A 25,204-nucleotide genomic window follows, 5' to 3' on the forward strand; every position below is an offset into this window, starting at 1 on the left:
TCCGCAGGACGACTACACCATCGGAGAAGTTGAACCAGTGAAGGAAAGAAGACGACGAGATGACGATATCCTCGTCATCTTTCAAAGGAGGAGGGATAGAGGAAGGGAGGACCAGGAGGGATCGGGTGCCGCTGAGGCGGCTCTTCCGGGTGGGTTCGGTGGCCTGCGGGGTCCAGTTCGGGTGGGCGCTGCAGCTGTCGCTGCTGACCCCTTACGTCCAGGAGCTCGGCATCCCCCATGCCTGGGTCAGCCTCGTCTGGCTCTGCGGCCCCATCTCCGGCGTGGTGGTCCAGCCCCTCGCCGGCTACCTCAGCGATCGCTGCGCGAGCCCCTGGGGCCGCCGCCGCCCCTTCATCGTCGCCGGCGCCCTCGCCATTGCCCTCGCCGTCCTCATCATCGGCTTCTCCTCCGATATCGGCTCCCTGCTCGGCGATCCCCCGAGCCCCGGGCCCCGGCCGCGCGCTGTCGCCGTCTTCGTGCTGGGGTTTTGGCTCCTCGACCTCGCCAACAACTTGATCCAGAGTCCCTGCAGAGCTCTCCTTGCGGACTTCACCGGCAAGTTTTCTCCTCACCGGAAAAATTTTTACTCGTATATTTGCACCTTTTGATTTCTTCACTGATTTTCTTTGAACTGTGAATTCTGTTACTGTTAGTGGGGGGTTTGTGATGCGGACCCTTTCTCTGTTGTTGCCCTCATGGACAGTGACCATTCTTTATTCGTTTTGTTTTTCTAATTACGATAATATTCTTATCTCTTCGGACACCTGCACGCGTTCTGCACTTGTAAGAGGGGTAAAATGGGAAATACAATGGAGAAAGGGATGGTTTTGGTATTTTTTTTTGTTCTTCTTCTCTATACTGGTTTTCTTCTCTTGCAGCTTCGTTGATAGGACCAGAGACCAATTTTGGCGTATTGGACTTCGACCCGGATCCAAAGGTTCCAGCCATATCCTAGATCCGGATCCATCTCCTGCAGTAACGAACCAATATGACCCTGGTCGGGTTGTTTTATGCTCCACTTGCTGTTGTGGCTGCTACTAGTACTACTAAATAATAATAATAATAATAATAATAATAATAATAATAGTAATAGTCATAATCTTACTACTTTTTAAAGATATTAGGGGCAGCGTTGCACAAAATTGTACTGCTGTTTTAAAATCTTTTTAAAATTGACGCTGCATCTTTTTAAACTTTGTGGCTTAGATGTCTTTTCTCCATTATACCAAAATTTATGCTCTCTCTCTCATGAGGTGTCCTTTTTTTTGTAATTTCTTTTATTTGCTTTCTAATTCGGATACCAATTTTTAAGGTCTTCTTATTATAGATCTTCACGTATCTATTCTTCTTATACATAGCGCATTCGACTTGCCATCTTAAATTTTTTCTCTCTCTCAATGTGTCGTCTATTTCTTTTATTATGTATATAGGGAAATGAAAACCTACATAATGGGCACGTTGCTAAATGAAACATGCTATTGGATTTTGGTGTTTTTTCGAAATTCTGACTGTACAGATGTTATCTATATGTTTGTTTTTAGAGGAATCACTTCTTGGATCTTTTGATTACTATGCATGGATAGGTTTTTATAAGGTTTCAAAAATCAACTGCCTACAATTTTCATAAATGTTTGAGGCTCCAAATACCAATTTTTTCATCCAAAATGCATGATCCAAGTATCGGTTTCTTGTAAATCAATTATGCTGAACACATCTATGGGGTCAGAATTTTGAAAAAAACATCAGAAATCCATTAGCATGTTTCATTTAGCACAGTGCCCATTTTATAGGTTTCCAGTTCCATTATATATATATATATATATATATATATATAAGAGAGAGAGAGAGAGAGAGAGCTGCTCACATGTTACATGCTAAATGATACAGGCTAAATGGGTTTTTCTGCCCTTTCAGTGTTTTTTTTTGCAGTTCCAACCCCATAAATGTGTTGGGCATGATCGATTTACTAGGAATCCACACCTGGATCATGTGTTTTCGATGAAAAAAATAATATTTGGAGCCTTGAAAATTTACAAAGGTTTTGGACAGTTGATTTTTTGAACCTTATAAAACCCCATCCATGTGTTGGAAACGAACACTTCAAGATCTGATCCTTATAAAATCAAGTACATAGATCACATCTGTATGGTCAGAATTTATAAATAAAATGAAAAAAGACTGAAAACCCCATTTAGCACGCTCATTTAGCACCTAATGTGTGAGCAACTACCTATATATATATATATAAGAGAGAGAGAGAGAGAGAGAGAGAGAGAGAGAGAGAGAGAGAGAGAGAGAGAGAGAACTGAACATATTAGGCCCCATTTTCGTTCTGCCCCATAGTTTTGAATTATTTATGATAAATCTGAACTGTTAGATGTGTTTAGCATGCTCAATTTAGTGGGAATCGACTCTTGGATCATGTTTTTTCAACGAAAAAACATGATTTTATGAGCCGGGAAAAACTGGTACCTTCATAGCCATTGATTTTGGATCATTGGAAAAACCTGTGTACGGGTCAGATTCCGGTGATCCATAAGCCCGTTCCCACTAAACAAAACCTATAGATCACATCTATGGTGTTAGATGTGAGGAAAAAACCCCAAAATGACATTTTTTAAGAGGGCAGAACGGGGCAAAACGAGAAGTTGGGCAGTTATATATATATATATATATATATATATATATATATATATATATATATATATATATATATATATATATATATATATATATATATATATATATAGTGAAGGAAGGCTTGTGGATTGAGTAGCTTGCTGGAGCCTTTGCGGAACTGCTATGTTCCCATGTGAATTGCAAATTTTATGATTTATCTACTTGAATAACTTTACATCTCAATATTGTTTTATAGTTTTAGGTTGTTTCTTTAAAATTTGTTATATGATGTACATGGTTGTGAATTAAAAAAATTTAAAAAATTGATGTACTCACACTAATGTTTTGGATGAAAGCTAAGAACAAGTCAAGTATTGGACATGCTAGCTGTTTTTTTTTTACTTATTGCTGTCCGCATATCTCTTGTTTTTCAACCCGTTCATAAGAACGGGCCGTTTTCTAGTGTATATGGTTAGGCCTCTCGTGGGACTTTTGACTCGGATCTAAATTCCAGTTGGAACATCCATCAGCAGGTTGATAAATGATATGGACCATAGTCACAATGATTGCAATATTTTGAAATATCACAATTTTATCAGGTATAACCGTATAGTAGGGTGTAGCTGATTGCAGCTGATTGCACTAATCCATGCCTGCAGCCATCATACGGGGCTTTTGAGGAGTTTTTTTTCATGTTTTTTCTTAAATCTGATCATACAAATGTGTTCTACATTGTTATTTTATAGGAATTGATTCTTGGATCATCTGATTCCATCACATGGGTAGGTTTTCATAAGGTTTGAAAATCAATGGTTTAAAATTTTCATAAGTATTCAAGGCTTAAAAACTCAATTTTTTTAATAAAAAACATGATCCAAGTATCATTTCCTAACAAATCAACCATGTTGAACATATCTGCAGGGTCAGATATGCGGAAAACACCCAGAAAATATCAGTTTGCTTGCCATAGGCACCTGCTCCCAGTCCTTATCAGGTAATCTTGAAAACCAATAAAATTTCATATATTCAAAATATTGCTATTATTCTGATACTATCCTGATATTTAACACATTTTAATTTTTTATTGAGAACTCCTACATTTTTATATATTTTCTTATCTTTTTAAATCATATATAGGTCATTATTTTCTTGATATTTTTTGAAAAAATGACATTTTAATTTATTGTGAGAATTTCTCTTGCAAAAAAAATCCCAATAATTGCATAGTGTCATTGATCTGGATGGCCCTGTAACTAATTAATGTTCTTAATAATGAAACAAAAATCTCATAGTAGCCTGCCAACATTGGTTCCGGTATCCAGCCAACCTAAGGTGTTATTTATCCTTGGATTTGGTGTAGTAAATCTCAGTGCGCTTAGTAAGGGAACTAAAATCCCTGCTATATCTTAATGGTGTAGGCTGATATAAGTGTCCATTAATAGATTCTTAAGTGCTATATGACTGTATTTGCTTATCCACTGAATTGAGCCATCTGAACCACACTAGAGGAAGCAAATAGAACAATTAATATCATCTTAGGAAGCCAAAATAAGGCAAATAGACCAATTAGAATCTTAATGCATGATTATGGAAGTTACATAAGGTGTAAATTGCATGTAATGCAATGGAGACCTTCAACAAAAGCACAAATGCTCACAACAAGTGTCTATTAAAGACACATTAACCACAACCCACAAAAGGGCACAAATGAGAAGGCTCAAGAGTAAAATAATAATCTTTATTTAATTCACATAAAATGCTTAAAAAGCATTGATACAATGAGAGGGGAATCACCCCTATTTATACACATGAGAGGGAGGAAGAAATGGGCCTTGAAGAGGCTCAAATAGAGTCGTTGGAGCTAGTTCAATGACTCTATTTTGTAGCCATTGGACTAGCTCCAACGGCTCTTAAACTAGTCAACAACAAAGTGTTGACTAGTTTGAGTATAGTTCAAAATGAATTAGACAAATTAAAAGAGAAAAATAAAATAAAATAAAAATAAATAAATATACATATTATTTATATATGTATATAATACGTGTATATACATTGGTATATACACGTAGTGTATATATATATATACACTTTTTAACACTCTCCCTCAAACTTACGGTACAATGATCAAAAGTTTGTCTAAGAGGAAATGAAATCTAAGAGCGACGAGAGGTTTGGTGAAGAAATCTGCTAATTGGTATCTGATGTAACGTAAGGCAGATTAATAATCCCATGTAGATACTCCTCTCTGACGTAGTGACAATCCATTTCGATATGTTTGGTGTGTTCATGAAATGTTCGGTTGCTAGCTATGTAGATCACACTCTTGTTGTCACAGCACATGCATAATGCATTTGTCACTTCAACTCATGTCATCCAACAATCTTTTAAGTCAGACTACCTCCATCGTTGTGATGGCCATGACTCAATATTCAGCTTCGATTGACGAAAGAGAAACTTTCTGCTGCTTCTTGCACCACCACGAAATCAAGGACTCACCTAAGAAAACACAAAAACCAGTGGTTGAGTGCCTGTTATTGGGATCACCTCCCAAGTCAACATTAGTATAAGCAATTCAATCTAATGAAGATGAAGGAGATAAGAAGAGGCATCGTAAAAGAAAAGACTTAATGTCAGTGTTTTAAAACTCGTCGAGTCAACTCGTTGACTCGGCTCGGCCCTCCAGCGAGTCAACCCGGCAAGGCAAACTCGGGTTGCCAAAACCCGGGCTTGACTCGGCCTAACTCGGGTGAGTTCTGGGATGTTTGAAATTTGATTTTTTGGGTATTTCAAAATAAAAAAAATTGTTTCTTGCATCAATAGGAAATAATTAATTGGCATGTATAATTTGATCAGTTGTCTTGAGAATTTCTTCTTTGATGGATTTTCTCACACATAGTATGTAACCCATACTTTCTCTCAAATATCTTTCTATTTTTCAAATTACTGAAATGGCTATAATGTTAATTTATTTTTTATGACTGAATAGGATCATGACTTTGAAAATAACTTGTCTATGTGTAGTTTGCAGTGTACACTACATGAGCAAGTTTTATGTGCTTGTTATGACTGTGATTCTTGAGCTTATAGTATGGCTGAATTTCTCTTACAAAGCACATTGGATATCCTTCATAGTTTCATCTAAAAAACTATAAGCCTCGGCCCCTCATTCTGCTGTTTAATATTGTCTTTTATTAGATGATTTCCTTGTGAGTCTATTCTGCATAATCAGATACTGTGGCCAATTTTTTCTGGCAGTCATCCTAGTGCAGCTTAAAAGTATAATTCTATATTGTACATGGTTACTTTTGATATGTGGGCATGTTTCATAAAGCACAAGTCCAATATTTTCTGAGCCAGGATCAAACTCTGATTTTGAAGTGGATTGGGCCTACAAAAGGTAGAACCTGGTGAACTAGCCATTACAACATTTATGAGTTGGTCAGGTCTCATCAACTTCAGTACAGACCAAGCATTGACAATTTTAAAAAGTCCCAACTACAGACATATTTTGCTTAACATGAGCCCCTGTATATGAGTTTATCATCTCTTGTTTACTGAAAAACATGGTTTGAGACAAATTATATATTATTTTCTTTTAAAATCAAAAGTTAACAAAACCCAGTCCGAGTTACCGAGTTGACCCGTCGAGTCACGAGTCAATAAAGAACGAGTCGAGTCTCGAGTCACGGGTTTTTAAACCTTGCTTAATGTATCTAATAATACGTAAAACTGCTCTAATGTGAAAAGAAGTGGGAGCGTGCTGAAATTGACTAGCTGTGTGTACAACGTGTGTTATGTCAGGTCTAATAATTGAAAGGTAGGAAAGTGCTCTAATAAGCCGTCTGTAATGAGTGAGATCTTCAAGAGGTTCTTCATCATCAATTCGCATTTTGGTGTTGACTGTTAAAATATATGTATATATATACTTATATATATAGTATATTTTTTACTTTTATTTTCTGTTATTGTTAAGGTTATTTTGGCATTTTCTCCTTGTAATAGAATTTGTCCTCTAGGGATAGTCATTTATTTTTTATTTTATTCTTGGCCCTTTTCCAAAAGACCAAGGGATCTTTGGGCATTCTCCCAAATAGTCGTTGGTGCTCCCCAACAGTCATTTTTATGACCGTTGTGAGCTCCCAACGACTCCTTGGGAGCTCCTAATAGCCTCTCTTAGTGGTTGTTTTGTGTATAAATGAGGGTTGAACCTAGAGTTACCGGAACCACCCTTATAGTAGGGGAAGCACACTTCCCCGATACGCACTTTGAAAGCGCGAAACGTCGCGCTTCCGGAATGTGTGGGGAAGCACCTTCTTTTTTTGGGAAGCACACTTCCCTTTTATGGGAAGCACGCTTCCCCCTCGCTTCCCTCTTTTTTCCATTTTATTTTTTATTTTTATTTTTCTTCTTTTTTCGCTTCCCCCTCGCTTTCTAGGTCGCTTCCGATTAGCTTCCGAGACGGTTCGTGACTCGCTTCTGAGTAGTCCCACACTTCCCGCTTGCTAAATTTTTGAAAGTGCCTCGCTTCTGCTTCCTGCTTCCCGTATCGCTTCCTCCTCCCGCTTCCTCGACTGGCAACCATGGTTGAACCCCTCTTGTATAAATAATGCTTCTCTTAAACATTTATGCTTAATAAAGATGAATATTTTTTTACATTTTATGTTTTTCTATTTAGTTTCTTAATATTTTATATAACTTAGTGTTTGTGTTGTTTCCCTTTGATGGCTATTGTTTTGTCCTATAGTGGTCTTGTACTTGTGCACATTGTGTTGCGATCTTGTAAGCTCATGGCATTGGTTTGTGCTTATTCCCTTTTGTGATCATAATCTTGTAAAGCCCTTAGTGACATTGTTTTTGTATTTTTTGCTATTTCATTTCATGGTATAAGGGCCAAGAAATTCTTCTTGGCATTTTGCCTCTTTTAGGTCTTTAGATTCTTTGGTTCGAGTTTGTGCTTCGTGAAGGATTCATGATTGTTGTGTGACTTGGATTCAAGGGAAATATAGATCCGGTATGTATGTTGTATGTATGTTATATCTTTAAGTATTTCTTGTGTTATCTATTCCATATATTATGCATTCTTTATTATTAAATATATATATATATATATAAATTTGTTATTATTATTAAAACAAAAAAAATCTCTTTAAATGATTTTTTTTAATCATCGTTGGACTTGTTTTTTATTAAATATCCTATAAGACTTATTTGTTTATTTTTTAGAAATTAGATATATGTATATTTTGAAATCATGTTTGAATCTTAATTTTTCAAAACTTGCTTTATTTGATATATATGTATGCAATCGTGTATGCTTGAACATGTATTGTTAGCATTTAGATGCTTTATTTGAACAATTCATGATTATAAATGTCAAATCATGTTCATATTGTTGAACTTGGTTTTATTCTTTTTTAAATTGTTATATATTTCAAAATAATGATGTGTATATTTTACAAGTATAATTTTATGAAATTTTGCGTGAACTTGTGTTTAATATTTCTCTTTACTCTTGGTATATTAAAAGTAGTATATGAAGTGTTAAAAATTATGATCTAGCTTATAAAATAAATTTTATTGATATTTAATCCTTATACACTTATGATTGCCTTACATGATAAATAAGATTGTTTGATCGTGCACAAGGTATTGAGCATAATTTCTTATGGGAAGTCATTCACTTTAATAAATTGTTGATCATTTTATGGGTCTTTTGTGAGACAATAGTTATGATATTAGGTGTTTATATTGTTGATCATTTTTGTGATACTTATGATTATGTTATTAGTCTCATGGCATTATTTTGCATGCTTTGCATGTGATTTAAATATTGTGTCGCATACTTTGTTTTAAATAAAATATTAAGGTGAGAATCATGAGAAAATTATGTGTTTTTATAGGAGTTACATGTGTTTCTCTCGTGGTTCACTTTAGTACTTGTCCATTATTGATTGACGTGTTTGTCCACTTAGATCTTTGGTGGACATGTGTCTTCTTAATTAAAGACTCTTGGTGATTGCATACTTGTTATTTATAAAATATAAATTTTTATATTGAGCCCTTAGTGCCTTAAATCTATCACTTGCATATATGCTTAAATTTGTTCCTATGCATGTCTTTTGTATAAGATATGTGGCTTTAAGTTATTTAGATTATTGCATATACATAAGTTCTTTTGATCTCTTTGTAAGAATCTATGATTAATTGTACTTGTGTATGCACTTGGTTTTTTTTATGGTTAATTGAGAATCTCTATATATGTTTTGGTCCTCTTTAATGGTATTGATTGTCTAATATTAGACTTGTAATCTAGATTGAGCTATCTCTATATAACTTGCTTATATTAACAATGCTTATGATTGCATGTGCATATAATTGCACTACATTTAGTCCAAGTTTTTCATCTACCGTTATTGAATTTGATTTAAAACTTTGTTTTTTTAAATCGGTTCTTATATTTGAACTCACTTTTTGGAAAATGATTTCTGTGAGTATTTATTGTCTTCTTATGGCATTTGTTATGTCTTTCACAAAATTTTATATGATGCATCATTTCTCTTGGCCTTGTTAATTTTTATTAAGAGATGTTGGGATGAGTTGTGTGCACCTCGTTTTATGCCAGTTTAGATTGTCAACTTATGATTTGACTCTAATTGACAATTGTTTGATCTTTGGATCTGAGTGTGTTGTATCACTCATTTGTTATATGACCATTGTTATTATGAATGATTATAGCTCCATTTATTTGTGATGGGTATCTATTTTTGAAACCATGGTATTTCGAAAGATGGTTAAAATTGATAATTTTATTAATAACATTAGTTTGTTTTCATTACAAGCTCTCTTACCTTTTATGTTTCCTCCTATTATACCTCTTATCTAGGTGTCATTATATGTAGACAAAAGATGTTTGTTCACACCTTCGTGTGTGTTTTTAGCCCATTGTTGGCATTGTGATTATACTATTGATCTAGTCGCTAATACACTTGATTTTTTAGTGTCATTATATGTAGATAAAAGATGTTTATTCACACCTTCATGTGTGAATTTTAGCCCATTGTTGACATTATACTCTTGATCTAGTCGCTGATACACTTGATTTTTTAGTGTCATTATATGTAAACAAGAGATGTTTATTTACACCTTCGTATGTGATTTTAGCCCGTCGTTGGCATTATACTCTTGATCTAATCATTGATACACTTGGTTTTTTAGTATCATTATATGTAGACAAGAGTTGTTTATTCACACCTTCATGTATGATTTTAACCCATTGTGGACATTATGCTCTTGTTCTAGTCGTCGATACACTTTTATTTAAGTGTCATTATATGTAGGCAAGAGATGTTTATACACATCTTCGTGTGTTTCTTTGACCCTTTAGTGGCATGATGATTTTGCTCTTGTTCTAGCTGTTGATATGCTTGATGTTTGAGGTTTGGAGGCCTAGTGAGGTGATTGCTTTTGGTGGTCAAACTATTGTTGATATTTACAAAATATCTCTTCTTGATATTTATGATAATTTAAATCTCTTCATATTTTTCGCAAATTAGTATTGATTTGCAATTATCGTTTTCTTTGTTATGTGGGTTTTTTAAATCTCTCTTTGAAATTGTTAATCTTTTACAACTCATTTTTCCTTGTACGAAAGATGTTTATGGATAAAAATTTTAAGCATTTTTTGCATACTTATGATGTTTAACAAAATCTTATTCTTTATATTGTGACCCTTCTTGCGTGTGCCCCTTTGTGGGTGTTGAGAGTGTGTTTCTTACTAAAACACTTGTGAGTTGTCCACTTGATATTGGTAGACACTTTTGTTCGTAATTGAAGGATATTTGATTCTTTAAATTAGAATCATGCATTTTATGTGCATTTTATTGATAAAAATAGTTGTTTTTATTGTTGTCTTATGTGCATTAAATATGCTTTAATTGCATGTTGGATATATGTGTTTCATATTGATTATCTTGTTCATATTGTTGCATGCATAAATTTAATTAACTCCTCTTTTATTGAGGGGCTTTTTTTAGCGTTATACTTTATATGCATGTTGTTTTAGTATAAATTGTTGATTTGGTTTAGTTAAAGAGTTTTTCTAAAAAGTTGAAATATTATTAATACATCATTGTTTATCTCTTCTTGATAATTGATATGTTTTTTAGTGATAAGTTCCCTTATGATCAATCCTTATGTGTTCTTGAAAAATATGTTGATTTTGAGTCTATGATTGTCTAAATTCGATTTCATAAAAAAAATTCTTTTGAGGAATGCTCCTCCTATCTTTCTTAATGGTTATCTAATATCTCTAAAAATTATCAGTACTTTGCTTAAATTTTTTTTCCTTGAGTGTTATTCTTGTTCAAAATATATATATTTGTTTTGAAACTTCATAACTATTTGGTTAGAATACCTTCTTTTTATTGTTGGGACCTTTGTTTTATTTTATCTATGGGTTCTTAAATATGCGATGGATTGAGAAATGAATATCTTTGTTCCATCATAAAGATGGAGATAGCTGATGAAGGCGATTGGGGATTATCACAAATAAAAGACATTTGAAGCTTTGTATTTGCAAAACACTAATATGTCATAAAGATGGAGATTTCTGTTGGAGACATTTGAAGACTTAGACCCTTTCCATTGAATCTTTGTTGTATTTCCAAACTTTCGGTATATCACACCATAAGTTTGAGGAGGGGTGTTAAAATATATGTATATGTACTTATATATATAGTGTATTTTTTACTCTTTTTTATTTTTTGTTATTGTTAGGAGTAATTTGGTCTTTTTTTCTTGTAATAGAATCTGTCCTCTAGGGACAATCTTTTATTTTTTATTTATTTTATTTTATTTTATTCTTGGTCATTTTCCCAAAAGACCAAGGGCTCTTTGGGCATTCTCCCAAATAGTCATTGGTGCTCCCCAACAATCATTTTTATGACCGTTGGGAGCTAAATGACCGTTGAAAGCTCCCAACGACTCCTTGGGAGCTCCTAATAGCCTCTCTTAGTGGTTGTTTTGTATATAAATAGGGATTAAATCTCTCTTGTATGGATAAAGCTTCTCTTAAACATTTATGCTCAATAAAGATGAATATTTTTTACATTTTGTGTTTTTCTATTTAGTTAATTTTTTATTGCACTTAGTGCTTGTGTTGTTGCCCCTTGACGGCTATTGTTTTGTCCTATAGTGGACTTGTGCTTGTGCAGATTGTGTTGTGCTCTTGTAGGCCTTTAATGGCATTGGTTTGTGCTTATTTACTTTTGTGATCGTAATCTTGTAAAGCCCTTAGTGACATTGTTTTTTTATTTTCCACCTACTCTTTTATCATTTGTGATTTCGGACTTGCAAACAATATCAAAAGCAAATTTAGATTGAGATTATTTGTCTTTTAAGTGGCTTGTGTATTGTCCCTTGGTGGACTAGTGTTTGTGCACATTTGTTTGGATCTTATAAGCCCTTAGTGGCCTTGTTTTTGTGTTTCTCTTTGTTTCATTACATGGTATAAGAACCATAGGCTCTTGAGATTGTGTGATACTTCTCTAAAGTTCGTGGTTGTGGCAAAGAAGGGATCCTCCTCAAGCATTTGAAGATGGGCAATAAAGAACCCATGATGGTGATCATTAATTGATTCAAACTTCCTAGTATGGGCTGCCGCTATGGAAAACCATCTTAAGGGCAAAAAGCTTTGGAGGTACATGAGCGCTACGTGTGAGCCACAACTCATACTCATAAAGAGAGACGAAGATCAATCAAAGCCCTTGATGATGAAGAAAGAGAGAGAGCTCTCAGATAATATCATATCAAGATAGAGGATTGGGAAGCCGAGAACACTCAAATCCTAATCTTACTAAATAGCATGAAACTAAATATAACCGCCAATATTTTGAAGTTCAATTAGGTTTGTGATACATGAATCTTTTTCAAGAATATGTTTGTGCAAAAAGACTTAGTATGATAATACTTCCTTAAACAGAAGATCCGAACCACAAAACAAGAAGATAAGAGTGCGAGATATTACTATGAAACTCTTTCTCCTCCTTGGAATGAGTTGACCTTGCTTGAACCTAAATGGGAAGGCCCGACAATCAAAACGAGGCAAAACCAATTAAAGGAACAACTTTTTACATTTCTATTTGGGTTGAGACCCGAGATTGAGCAAGTTAGGTCCTCTATCTTGCATAAGACCATTACGTCTCTTAGTGAGGTCCTTGCCGAGGTGTACCAAGTTGAGACTCGACTTAGCATGACCAAGGTTGCCAGACTAGGAAGCAGAAGCGAGAAACGATACGGAAAGCGAAAGTGAAAAGCAATGCATTTAAAGATATATAGGAAGCGGGAAGCGAGAAGCGAGAAATAAAAATAAGAAATATAACAACTGAATGAGAATCAAAATGAAACACTAATAAAAACTAAAATAAAAGTGACTTCTTAAATTTCATGATTTTTTAGTGTAAGAATTAAACGTTTAACAAAATCTAAAAATGTTGACTACTATCAATTAGAGAAAACACATGGAAGTGAGTGAGAAGCGTGAGGAAACACATAAAAAACATGAAAAGTAGAGTAAGAATATATAAGAATTAAGAAGAATAGATGAAGCATGTGGAGAATATAGTAGAAGCATGGGAGAAGTGAGATTCTCATCAAGTTTCAGAAGCTAGGAGTATCGCGCTTACAAAACGAGTTTCCAGGAAGCGGGCTTCCCACCTATCTAAGAAGCTTTCGGTAACTTTGGGCATGACCAAAGGGAGTGAGTAAGTTCTTGCCGTGTCAAGACCCGACAACAACATCAAAATATATAAGCTTCCTCACTTTAGAATAAACAACAATGGTGAAGGGAGAAGAGTGATATGTCACTTTTGTAATGAATCGAGACATATTAAACCAAAATATTCCAAGCTTAAGAAGGTGGCTACCATTGAAGAGTCATCCAAAAAAGGTGATGAGGCAAATAAGAAAGGAGGAGACCTTAAGGATAATATCAACCAATTAACAAATGTACTTCATGTTAAAGTGTATATATATATATATATTCTTAAATATAAAATAATATATATAATGCCCAATAGGGGCATTTTGGTCATTTCACATGTAACTAGGTTAGTTTAATAGGAATAGGTTAGTTAGTTAGTTTTTTTATATTTTTAATAAATATAATTTTATTAGCCATTAGGGGCTCTATGGGAATTACCCATAGAGCCGTTGGGATTGCTCCCAACAACTATAAATATAGTCGTTGGGGCTCCCAACGTCTCTATGGGAGCTCTCAAGGCTCTCTCTTCTTTGAGTTGTTGTGTATAAATAGGGACATATTGTCCCCATTTATTTTATACTTCGAGGTAGGCATTTCATTAATAAAATCCTCTATTTTTTTACATTTGTTACAAGCCCTAGTTGGCTTCTTATGTTGTCCGCACATAGCATTGTGCTTTTGTATGCCCTTAGTTGGCTTATATTTATCTTCCACTCATTTCATTATACTTCAACAATTTCTTAAGTCATCCTCCACTCATACTTCCCCCGCCGTCATCTCCACATCCTCTCCTCTCAGTACATGTTCTTGGATACTTTATTTCAGTGCCTCCTTTCACATGATTCCTTTAGAATTCCTCTTATCTGGATACACTAAACCCTTTTATAATTTATGTGTTTCTATCGCCGATGGAACTAATTTAGAAATCAAAAGCATTGGTACTTTCAAAATATTTCAAAAGATTTTCAAGTTCCTAAGGTTAGAGTTGTTCCAAAACTCAATTAATTTTTTTTTTGTAGCTCAAATTTTGGATTGTAAGTATGAGGTCTGCTTCTCATCTAAGAAGTGTTGGGTGCATGATCGCTAGTCAGGAAAGCTGATTGAAGAAGGCCATAAGACGGGATATCTCTGCTAAATAGATTTTCTTCATATTCTCAAAGAATCATTTTGTAATTTTGTTAAGGAAAAAGATATTGATTTTATGACACAAAAGATTAAGCCATCAAAATGTATCTAAATTTTCTCTTTTTTTATTTTTGAAAGACTTGTATTAAAAAATAATTCATATGTAATTATTCTATTCTTGGGAAAATAAAATCCATTCCATTTGGCTCTAAAACCTTTGTCTTATAAAAAATCATTTGAACTTGTGCATTCGGATGTACGAGGACCGGCTCTCATCGTATCGAAAGGACTTTTATATTATGTTGTTTTTATTGATGATTATACTAGATATACTTAGATTTATTTTTTTAGGCTAAAATCCGAAGTGTTTTCATGTTTTAAAGAATTTCACAAGCTTGTGAAAAATTATTTTCAAACTAATATTAATACTTTTCGACCTCACTCAAGGGGAAAATATTTATCTAATGATTACAAAAATTATTTGAAAGAAAATAACATTTCACAACAAAGATCTTATCAAAATACTCCTCAACAAAATGGTTTGGCCCAAAGAAAACGATGTCATATCATTGAAACCACAAAAATTTTATTTATTTAAAAAATATTCCAAAAAAAATTTGGGTCGAAGGTGCACTAACCACATTATATCTTATAAACCGAATGCCCTCATCCTCTTTGCAAAATGTCTCCAATTGAAAAACTCTACCAAACCACTCCCGATTTAAGTAGATTAAGAGTTGTTGGATGTAAATATTTTGTATTTATTAAAAAGGAGATAAATTATCCCTTAAAGCCATTGAATGTGTGTTTCTTGGTTATGCAAAAAATCAAAAAGGGTATAGATGCTATTATTTGAAAAATGACAAATTGTATATTTCAAGAAATGTAAATTTTCTTGAAAATAAAAATGGTTTTAATATGAACTGCTTCTGCTTATTGTATAACAAATGTGCTGCTTAAATTGTTAAAATTCCTGAATTTATTTAAAGGAGAAATATATCAAAATTGATTTTATTAAGCAGCAGTTTATGTGCGTTTTTAAGAGGGAGTAAGTTGTGCCTATAACTCGCAGTGTGTGCATATATGTGTGTGTGTGTGTTTATATAGTTGGGTCAAATATATAGAACCCAAACCCGACCGCATTATTTTTCATGAATCCCATATTTGCATTATTCTATTCATGGTCTGGCCTTATCTTAATCTGCCGTGTCAACCGGTCAGATCATGGTCAGGTTGGGTCAACTTGAACCCACACATATAGATAGTGGGCATGTTGGGGTTCAGGTTCTACTCATGATGACCTGACTTCATCTGCCAGCTTGACTTAATTCTAGATGAGAAAACTATGAGGGTTCTGTGAAGTGTGAGTGCCATGTCCAAGTTCATGAACTCCTGTGTCTCTACTCTAAGATATGCTTGGCCTTCATGAACTTGGTCACTAATCTCGAGTTTTGCTGGGCAAGGATCACAACCTCACATGATTAATCCTTGTGAGTGCAACCAAAAGTTATGTTTTTTGCCTCTAATAGCAAAAGTTTAACATACCTCCAATGGACAATGACAAGATCCTATGATCAGACATGCATTCCTTCATCGCCCCACTCTGTGTGTGTGTGTGTGTGTGTGTGTGTGAGAGAGAGAGAGAGAGAGAGAGAGAGAGAGAGAGAGAGAGAGAGAGAGAGATGAAAACAGACTAGTGGGAGGGTGAGGGTTTTGTATGAGAGATTAGTTTAACCTTTCATCTTCCTTTCTCTTTTTTGTTTAATGTGATAATTTAAAAGATTTATGAAAAACTAAGGCAACTGCTTCCAATGACTAAAAAGGATAACTGTTTTCAATTTCCACCGTCATGCATTAACTACAAGCCAATCACAAGCCTTCTTCTGTAAATGCCTCATGCATTAACTACAAGCCAATCACAAGCCTTCTTCTGTAAATGCCGATTTATTAAAATCTCGCCCTTCTTTCACCAGTAACGACACCACTTACCCAAAATAGTCTTTGATAAAATTTGAGGATAGTTTAATCAATTCATATATAGGACCTTTCTAGCGGCACCAACAAAAGATCATTGGTGTGTTGGTATTGCCTTCCACTTTCAAAGGTGAAGGCTGATTTCAAATCTCGTTGGTGGCATTTACCATTTTTTGTTGAAGATCACTTGATATACAAGGTATATATATATATATATATATATATATATATATATATATATATATATATATATATATATATATATATATATATATATATATATATATGCAATCGGGTACCTGACCTGATACGCATAATATTTCTCATATCCGAGTCTTTACAAACTCTAATAGGGTCGGGTACTCGACCCAATGCTTTTTCAAATTTCCTATACTCAGACCTGAACCCGACCGGGTTCTAATTCAAAATCCCAAACCCAGTCATTTGTTATTCGGGTTTATAGTTTTCTTGCCAAACCCGAAAATACGGGTCTGGACCAGGCAGGTACCCGACATTGGATCCATCACATTGACAGCCTTAGGTCTGACGTGGTGTGCTAGGTCCAGCCGATGCTGTTTATAAGTGTTAATCTATTTGGATCTTTCACTATTGAATCAGTGCCAATTCACACACACATGTACCCGTTGCTTTTGATTGCACATCTATCAACCCTCAATCAGCACTACATTAATTATTTGAAGGCATCCCTGCACAGGGGCTTTTCACAGTCAGTGATATCAGTGCCTATACTAGGGCCCTAGGGGGATGGATCTGAAAGGGCAACTCAGTGAATGGGACTAATAAATAAACTGCTAATGACTGTTAAAACAATATGCTGATGTCATACTTGTCATTATGATTCCGACATGTATTTCAGTCTGCTCATTGAGTTGTTAAATTTACTGGTGTTAAATAATGAATATTTTCTGCAAAAATTTCAGTCTGAATTGGCAGAACTTTGTGTCCACTACGATATGAGTTTGTGAAAATGATGACAGAATCACACATACTTTGTGGAATGGAGAAATTTCATGCACAATTTTTCTCAAATAATTCACTTATGCTAATTTGCTATAGTTTTATAGGGTGCAGAACAGTTCTGCTTTAGATATGAGGTAATTTTCTTCATGTAATGAATTCTTAAATGACAATTTTTCCTGACCAAGTGGATAAAATCATAGTACTCTTTCTATTTACTGTAGCTTGTGTGATATAAAACTTAGCTGCTGACAAGAGAGTTTGGATTTTGTAAACTTAAAAGGAATATTTAGTCAATAACATACATGTCAGCTACGCGTCGCCCATATATCTATATCATATCAACAGTCAACTGCTATTAAAATATGGAAAAATAACTAAAAATAAGCTACTAAACTAATTAGGTACAACTTCCTCTCTTTTTTGAATCTCTCTGAGCCCAATAATAACAATGCATGATAACTTTCATGACTGATCCACACCTTATTCCCTAAAATTCATGTACACTGCAAAGTCACACAAAAAGTTACTGCTTTATCATTTAGGTGTTTTGGGGTTGTTGAATTTCGCCCATTTATGTTGCTATAGACGAAGGAGCATTGTATTGTATCACAAAGTATTTATTTTTAACAGGATTATTGCACTCTATAGACACTAGTTTCTGCAAAAGACCAAGTCTCAAGCATAAATTAGATATACTAGTTTCCAAGAACAAGAACTAGTTGAGCATCACAGTCAAATAAGGTAACCTTAGGAAAATAATACAGCCATTCCCTTAAAATGCAAAAAGAAAAACATAGAAAATAGGTGGAAATGGAAGGATTTGCTGAGAGGGAATCCATTAATCTCAATGGGAAAAATATGCTTTGGAAATAGGGAGAAATGCAAGACTCAAAAGAACAAAAAAGCAAAAAGAGGAAAAAATGACAAAATATTACTTGCTATAGAAAAAAGTAGAAAAATGGCATATTATGATTTTTTTTTCAAGTTCTACTACCTTCTCAACTAATCCCTGAAAAAATCCTCTTCCTAACCCACATCATTTGAAACAGAAAATATTGAAGAAAGGGAAGAAAAGGTGTAAGCTGCAGTTTTTACTCCATTAAGATATTCTGATCTATCAGAATACCTCAGTTTAGTTTTCAGACATCAGCCAGATTTTGGAGTGAAACAACAATAAAGTACACTTTATTTGTGATGTATTTCTGATACTGTTTCCATCCTTCATAATGCACAAATGACAAGCATGCCAAATGTCAAGTCTTAAGAACAGCTCTTGAACATTATTTTTGTATGCTAGCATAATTATTGGCAGAAGAAATAAACATCACAGGTTATATTAATGTTTAGAAGTTCTAAAAGTCAATGTCAATGGAGTACAGATTTCATTTTTGGCAACCTGCAAATCTTTTTTATGGTTTAAAATTTCAGACCCGAGTGTTCTCTTTCAACAGATTCCACACTCTGTCGGGAAGTCGGTTGTTCTCATATCAAAGAATCGATAAAGATTCCATAAGAAATTTAGCAAATTATTTCTTTCCAAATTGCTATCGGCCTATTCGTCCTAACTTTTCCTTTCTTTTTCCTGAAGATTATTTTGGATGTATTCCTTTATCATAGCATAGATGGCTGTGCCCCGTCATACTTTTGGAGGGGGAAAAGTTTAATCCAATTTAGTCTGATAGGATGTTCCATCCTTATCGGGACTTTTTGGCATGAGGGTCAGCTTCCTGCATGGCCTCTCAACAGTTGAGAACGACCTTTTGAATTTTGTTTTCTCAGTAGTGCTGTATAAAATTGGCCACTTTCAAACCACTTGCAGCTGGTGCCAACCTGTTCAACCAACACACAACATACAGAGTTTTTGTTAACCAGTATTACTTTCTTTAAAAGAAAAGCAGCTTACTTTTGAGAAAGGAATAAACTACTGAGTGCCCTAGAAAGATTGAGCTATGACTGAATTGTTTGATACAAGTCCACTGTATATCGTAATCAATGCCTATTGGCCATGAAAAAATTACTAATCAAAACAGAGAACTAGATTTAATGTAGATTTCCAATTATGGGGAGTTAATCTGTGATTGGTTGAATGAGATTGATGGATTGTTAGAGTGGCACCATGTCGGCTGAGGGTTCTGATACCTGTCAGGGGCTTACCCCACCTTGTCTAACGAAAAGAAGAAAATATGGATAGATTGTGGTCTTGATTGAGTTAGCCTGCTTCATCTTTTCCATTTTCCATTTACATATATAATTTGATGGAAACTTCACTATTGATCATATATCCTTCTGTGATTCTAGGGAAGGATCCAAGGAGAGCTCGCAGGGCTAACGCTTACTACTCTCTGTTCATGGCTGTGGGTAACATACTTGGCTTCGCCACTGGATCATACAGTGCGTGGTTCAAAATGTTGCCCTTCACCTTGACTCCAGCATGTGGCATCAACTGTGCCAATCTAAAATCTGCTTTTTTTCTTGGCCTTGTACTTCTAGCCTTCACTACATGCTTGACCCTCACAGCAGCTGCTGAAGCACCCCTCTACATTGGCAACAAGATTGCAGAAGGTGCAGTCCAGCAGTCCTTTGATCAAGAAGAAGTCAAAGAACCTTTACTTTGTGAAATACTTGGTTCTTTAAGATATCTATCAAGACCGATGTTGTCAATTATGCTTGTAACTGGATTAATGTGGCTTGGCTGGTTTCCCTTTCTGCTCTTTGATACTGATTGGATGGGTCGTGAGGTTTATAAAGGTGTTCCATCTGGATATGTTGTAGTTCACAACTATTATTATGTTGGGGTCCGCATGGGGACATTTGGATTGCTGCTTAATTCTGTAGTACTTGGCTTGACCTCGCTTGTAGTGGAGAGAGTATGCCGAAAGTGGGGGACTGCCTTCATCTGGGGAGTTTCGAATCTTCTCATGTCTTTCTGCTTTTGCGTAATGCTTTTGATTTCATTCATTGTGAGCAAAATGCAGTTTCAAGAGTCGGGTCTTCCTCCCAAGGGGATTGTCATTGCTGCATTGAGTGTTTTTTCTCTGTTGGGATTACCACTGGCTGTAGGTTTTACCTTTCCTCTTCATTATGATTTTAATTGTTTCTTTACGTCAAGTTATGTGAAGGTCTGGTTCTAATCATCACGTTATCCTTATCTTTTTGCAGATAACTTACAGTGTTCCTTATGCGATGATATCCACTCACACAGAATCCTTAGAAATCGGCCAAGGTAGGGTATTGACTGGAATTTTTTATGCTATCCACTTGTCCACTTATTGGTTGGTTTATATGTGTGTATAAGATATTGATGCTATCTGTTTGGCTACAGGACTGGCCATGGGAATATTGAATTTATCCGTAGTAATTCCTCAGGTAAGATGCTGGTCTTCTCATGGTGCTCTGTTACCTCTTAAATATGATGTTTCTTCCAAAATTCATAATTGAGTATCTTAAGGGTCGAGTCATCAGGTTTTTGTTGCAAACATCCTGTGTTACCACATTACTTATGTTTCGTTAATAAAACTGAAATAAACAGATATAGGGTAAGTTAATTTGGGTGTAACGAGTCATATGTATTGTTTGCATCTGCAGAACTAGGCATAATAAGTCGTATTTGGCTGATTTTGGTAAAAGCTAATCAAAAGGAACTAGTCTGAACTTAGCACTCATTTCATTCTATTATCTTTGTTTCTTCTCTTAATTGACTTTCAGGGGTCATGTTAATCCTTTGCGTACTAATAATGCTTCGAAGCAGAAGAGCCCAAACTGAGGGTGTTTATAGGAAGTCAGGAGCCAGTCCCATCCATTATTTTCTTGTGAAAAGTTTTGTTCCCTACCCCATTGTTGACAAAAATGGAATCATGTAGCATATTATTTAATTCCAAAGTACCGATCCTGCATTATTTATTATTTTTTGTGGTGCCCCCAGATGGAGGTTGAGCTGACTTGTGTGTTGTTGTGAGTAGATGATAGTGTCCTTGTTGAGTGGGCCATGGGATCAGCTGTTTGGAGGTGGCAATGCTCCTTCTCTCCTTGTAGGATCTGTTGCAGCTTTTGCCAGCGGGCTCATCGCTATCCTCTATCTTCCACAATGCACTGCAGCAGAAAAGTCCAGAGGCCGCCCATAACTCATATTATCTCTTCACTATACAAACGCAGACATCACAGAAAGCAAAGCTTCAAATGTATAGAACAAAACAAGAATTGTGAATGTTTTTATTTATTTGTGGTAATGAAGCCGCAATTTCTGTTTCACCCATTTGCTTACCTTTTTTAAACCCAGGCATCTTTACAAGATAGTCAGTCTTCCACTGAATGGAATCTCAATCAGTATTATCTTGCATAATAAGTCCCATGTGATTGTGTTTTTTTGGTCAGTATTCTCGATGATACGCTCCTCATCATGTTATGTCATGGGGCCCGACCTTGTGAAATGGCAAAAATGACCCTATGCCTCGAAACAAAAGTTGAATGAGTCCTATGTAGGACAAGGTACATGGGTTAAGGGGACAAGGTACATGGGTTAAGGGTGTTTCCATTGTTTGAGGTAGCTAGAAGCCAATGTATTTCTGGAGCTTTCTGAATTTTGGTTGCAATCTCAATGCGGGAAACTGGCATTTTCTCTTGTAAAGACGAAGGTGATCATCACAGTGGCCACAAAAATATCAGGAGAGAGAGAGAGAGAGAGAGAGAGAGAGAGAGAGAGAGAGAGAGAGAGAGGAAAATATAAGAATAATCATCACATGCACATGCCAAACGAAGTTCAATTTTTTTGTTTCTATGCTACTGTGTGCAAAACAAAACTGTCAGGTTGTTTGTGGGTTTTCTGATTGTTGTTCAATTGTTGAAATTAACGTTATTTCATCCTTAACACATTGATTATGTGAACGCCCAAAAAGCAGAAGGTTAGAACTATCTCCAGTCCGCAGTGGAATACGGGACTGCACTGGTCATGACTTGATCATGTGAACAATGCTATGATTACGTGCATTACGCTAAGCATTGTCGAAAGTGACCACACTCACATCAAAACCACGACAGTCATTCGATGGTTAATGCTATTATTTCTGGAGTCTTAAAATGATGACTTTATTCGCTTAACAAGAAAGACGTGAAAACTCTTTTATGCATCTAACTTAAGCTAAGCAATACAATCTTTCCCTAGATTATCAATGCATCTGCATCAAAAGAACCTTGAAATATCTTAAAAGTTGAATTGCAAGACTCCAAAAAAAATAATCTCCATCAAGATTCAAGCATTATAAAGAAAATTTAATACACTCAATGAAAGTGAATTCATTCAAAAGTTCTTTTCAAGGGCTGTTGGGATCATAAACTAAATTAGGAGCTATAAGACAAAATTGAGAGAAAAAATAATTGAAAATTTTTGAGTAGTTTTTTGATAAAATATGATATGTTGTAGCTGCTATAGAAGAATAAAATGACCTAGCAATCTTATCATTACAAGAATTGATGGAATCTCTCGAAACACATGAGAAACAAATCTCAAGGTCTGAATTTGAAACTTTTGAGCATGCACTCCAAACAAAGCTCAATATCAATGAAGAAAAAGATAGCTCTAATAAAAATCTCAATTTGCAAGAGAGAAAAAACCAAAGATTTGTTAAAGGTCAGGACAAAGGAAAAAGGCTATTCTAATTAGCCTAGGCACTTTAAGCAATATGAAAAGTATTGCCATGTGTGAAAAAAACCTAGACATAAATCCAAGAACTCTCAATTCAGATGCACAAAATGTTGAGTTTCAAACCACTCTCAAAAGGATTGTTGGTTTCAAGAAAAAAATGCAGTCAACTTTTCAAAAATTGAAGAAGAGAAAGGCCAAATGTTTTTCTCTTGTATGAATGTTGAATAAGAGTTATATGATATATGGTATGTAGATAGCAGGTGCAACAACCACATAACTGAAAATTGAAAATGCATTGTCAAACTAGATGAAATTGCCACTTTTAAAGTAAGGGTGAATGATGATAAATCTCAAAATGATGAAGACAAGAGAGTTATAGTTGTCAAAACTAAATATGATAAGACTAAACTCATCCATAATGTCTCTTATGTCTTTGGTTTATATCAAAATATGTTAATCATTGGTCAGCATAAAAGATATTAAGTTTATTTTAATAATGACCATTGCACTATAGTTGATAACAATAATAACAAATAATAGCTAATGTAAAAATGTCCGCAAACAAGTTTTTTCTTTGACTATGACTTCATGTGAAGGACAAACCTTGAAAGCTGAAAATTTAGACAAATTAAATCTTTGACATTTAAAATTTAGTCATTTAAATTATCAAAGCCTGAAATTGTTAAAGCAAAAATATATAGTGATTGAGCTCTGTCATATCAATAGAGAAAAGAAAATATATGAAGGATGTATATGTAAAAAAATTCATAGATTACCGTTTTCATACTCATCTTGAAAAGCAAAGCGCCCATTCAAGCTAGTTCATGCTAACATTTGTGGACCAACTCAAACTAAATTTAATGATAGGAGATATTTTTTACTTTTTGTGGACAATTATAATAGAATGACGTGGCTTTTTTGCAAAAATTACATCAAGAGGCAGCTAAGTAAACACTACAACAAAATGGTGTTATAGAGTGCAAGAACCACATTATTGTCGGAATAACAAAAAGTATGCTAAAAGAAAAGAATCTCTCAAACAACTTTTGGGTAGAAGTCTTAAACACTCGTGCATATGTGCATATTCTGAATAGAGCTCCCACAAAGTTCTTTCACAATAAAACTTCTTTTGAGGCTTGGTACAAGCACAAACCAAAGCTGAACTATTTTAAAGTCTTTGGTTGTGTTGCTTATAGTAAAATTATTTTTCAAAATACAGAAGAATTTAACAAAAAATAAGAAAATTTCATATCTATTGACTATAATAATACTTCCAAAGTCTATCGCCTCTTTAATCCAAATACAAAAGAGTTGGTGAACTCGAGAGATGTGATATTTGATGAAGAAAGTGAATGAAGTTGAGAAACAAGCTCAATGTAGTGACCAAAAGGTGAGAAGGATTCAATTTCAATAAGCTCTCCTGCAAGTAAAGAATATGTCAACTTAAGCGACTTGAAATTTGTGTCTTCTCTAAGAAAGGTCATATCTCTTGGAGATATCTATGATTCATGTGATTTTGCATTACTTTCTTGTAAGGCAAAAAACTATGAAGAGGTTATTCAAGATGAAATATGAAAAACTACCATGAATGAGGAAATACCTGCAATAAGAAAAATCATACATAGGAGTTGATAGATAGGCCAAAAAAAAGATGTAGTTGACCTAAAATGAATTTTTAAAACAAAGTTTAATGAAGATTAACTTGATTCAAAAGCATAAATTTTGTCTTATAGCAAAGAGCTACTCTAAAAATTTTGGAGTAGACTTTAACGAGACCTTTGCTTCAATTGTGAGAACGAAAACTATACAAATTATGCTAGTCATTGCAGTTGAGTTAAAATTTTAAGTGTATTAATTAGATGTGAAATCTGCCTTCCTAAATGAAGAGCACAAGAAATATGTTTATGTTGAACCTCTCATATTTGAGAGAAAAAGAAATAAAGAAAAAGTTTACCTGCTAAAAAAGATTTTGTATGGCTCAAAACAAGCACCACAAGCTTGAAACATAAAAATAGATCAATATTTTCAAAAGAATGGTTTTCAAAGAAGTCAATGTGAACCCTCTCTATATGTGAAAAGAGTTGGAAAATATTTTTTGATCATGTGCT

At 34.6% G+C, this 25,204-nt stretch overlaps 1 protein-coding gene across 1 annotated transcript; it reads left to right on the top strand.

The window, feature by feature from the left end:
- Window positions 1-59: 59 nt before the first annotated feature.
- Window positions 60-21,677, top strand: SUT4 (sucrose transporter 4). Its single transcript, XM_090000588.1, has 5 exons — window positions 60-555; window positions 19,757-20,514; window positions 20,618-20,681; window positions 20,781-20,824; window positions 21,418-21,677. The coding sequence occupies exons 1-5, from the start codon at window positions 60-62 to the stop codon at window positions 21,577-21,579; spliced, it is 1,524 nt and encodes a 507-aa protein (XP_089856714.1). The 3' UTR covers window positions 21,580-21,677.
- Window positions 21,678-25,204: the final 3,527 nt, after the last annotated feature.

The sequence above is a fragment of the Nuphar pumila genome, chromosome 3 (genome assembly GCF_984573655.1).
Source record: "Nuphar pumila chromosome 3, dmNupPumi1.hap1.1, whole genome shotgun sequence".
NCBI lineage: Eukaryota > Viridiplantae > Streptophyta > Magnoliopsida > Nymphaeales > Nymphaeaceae > Nuphar > Nuphar pumila.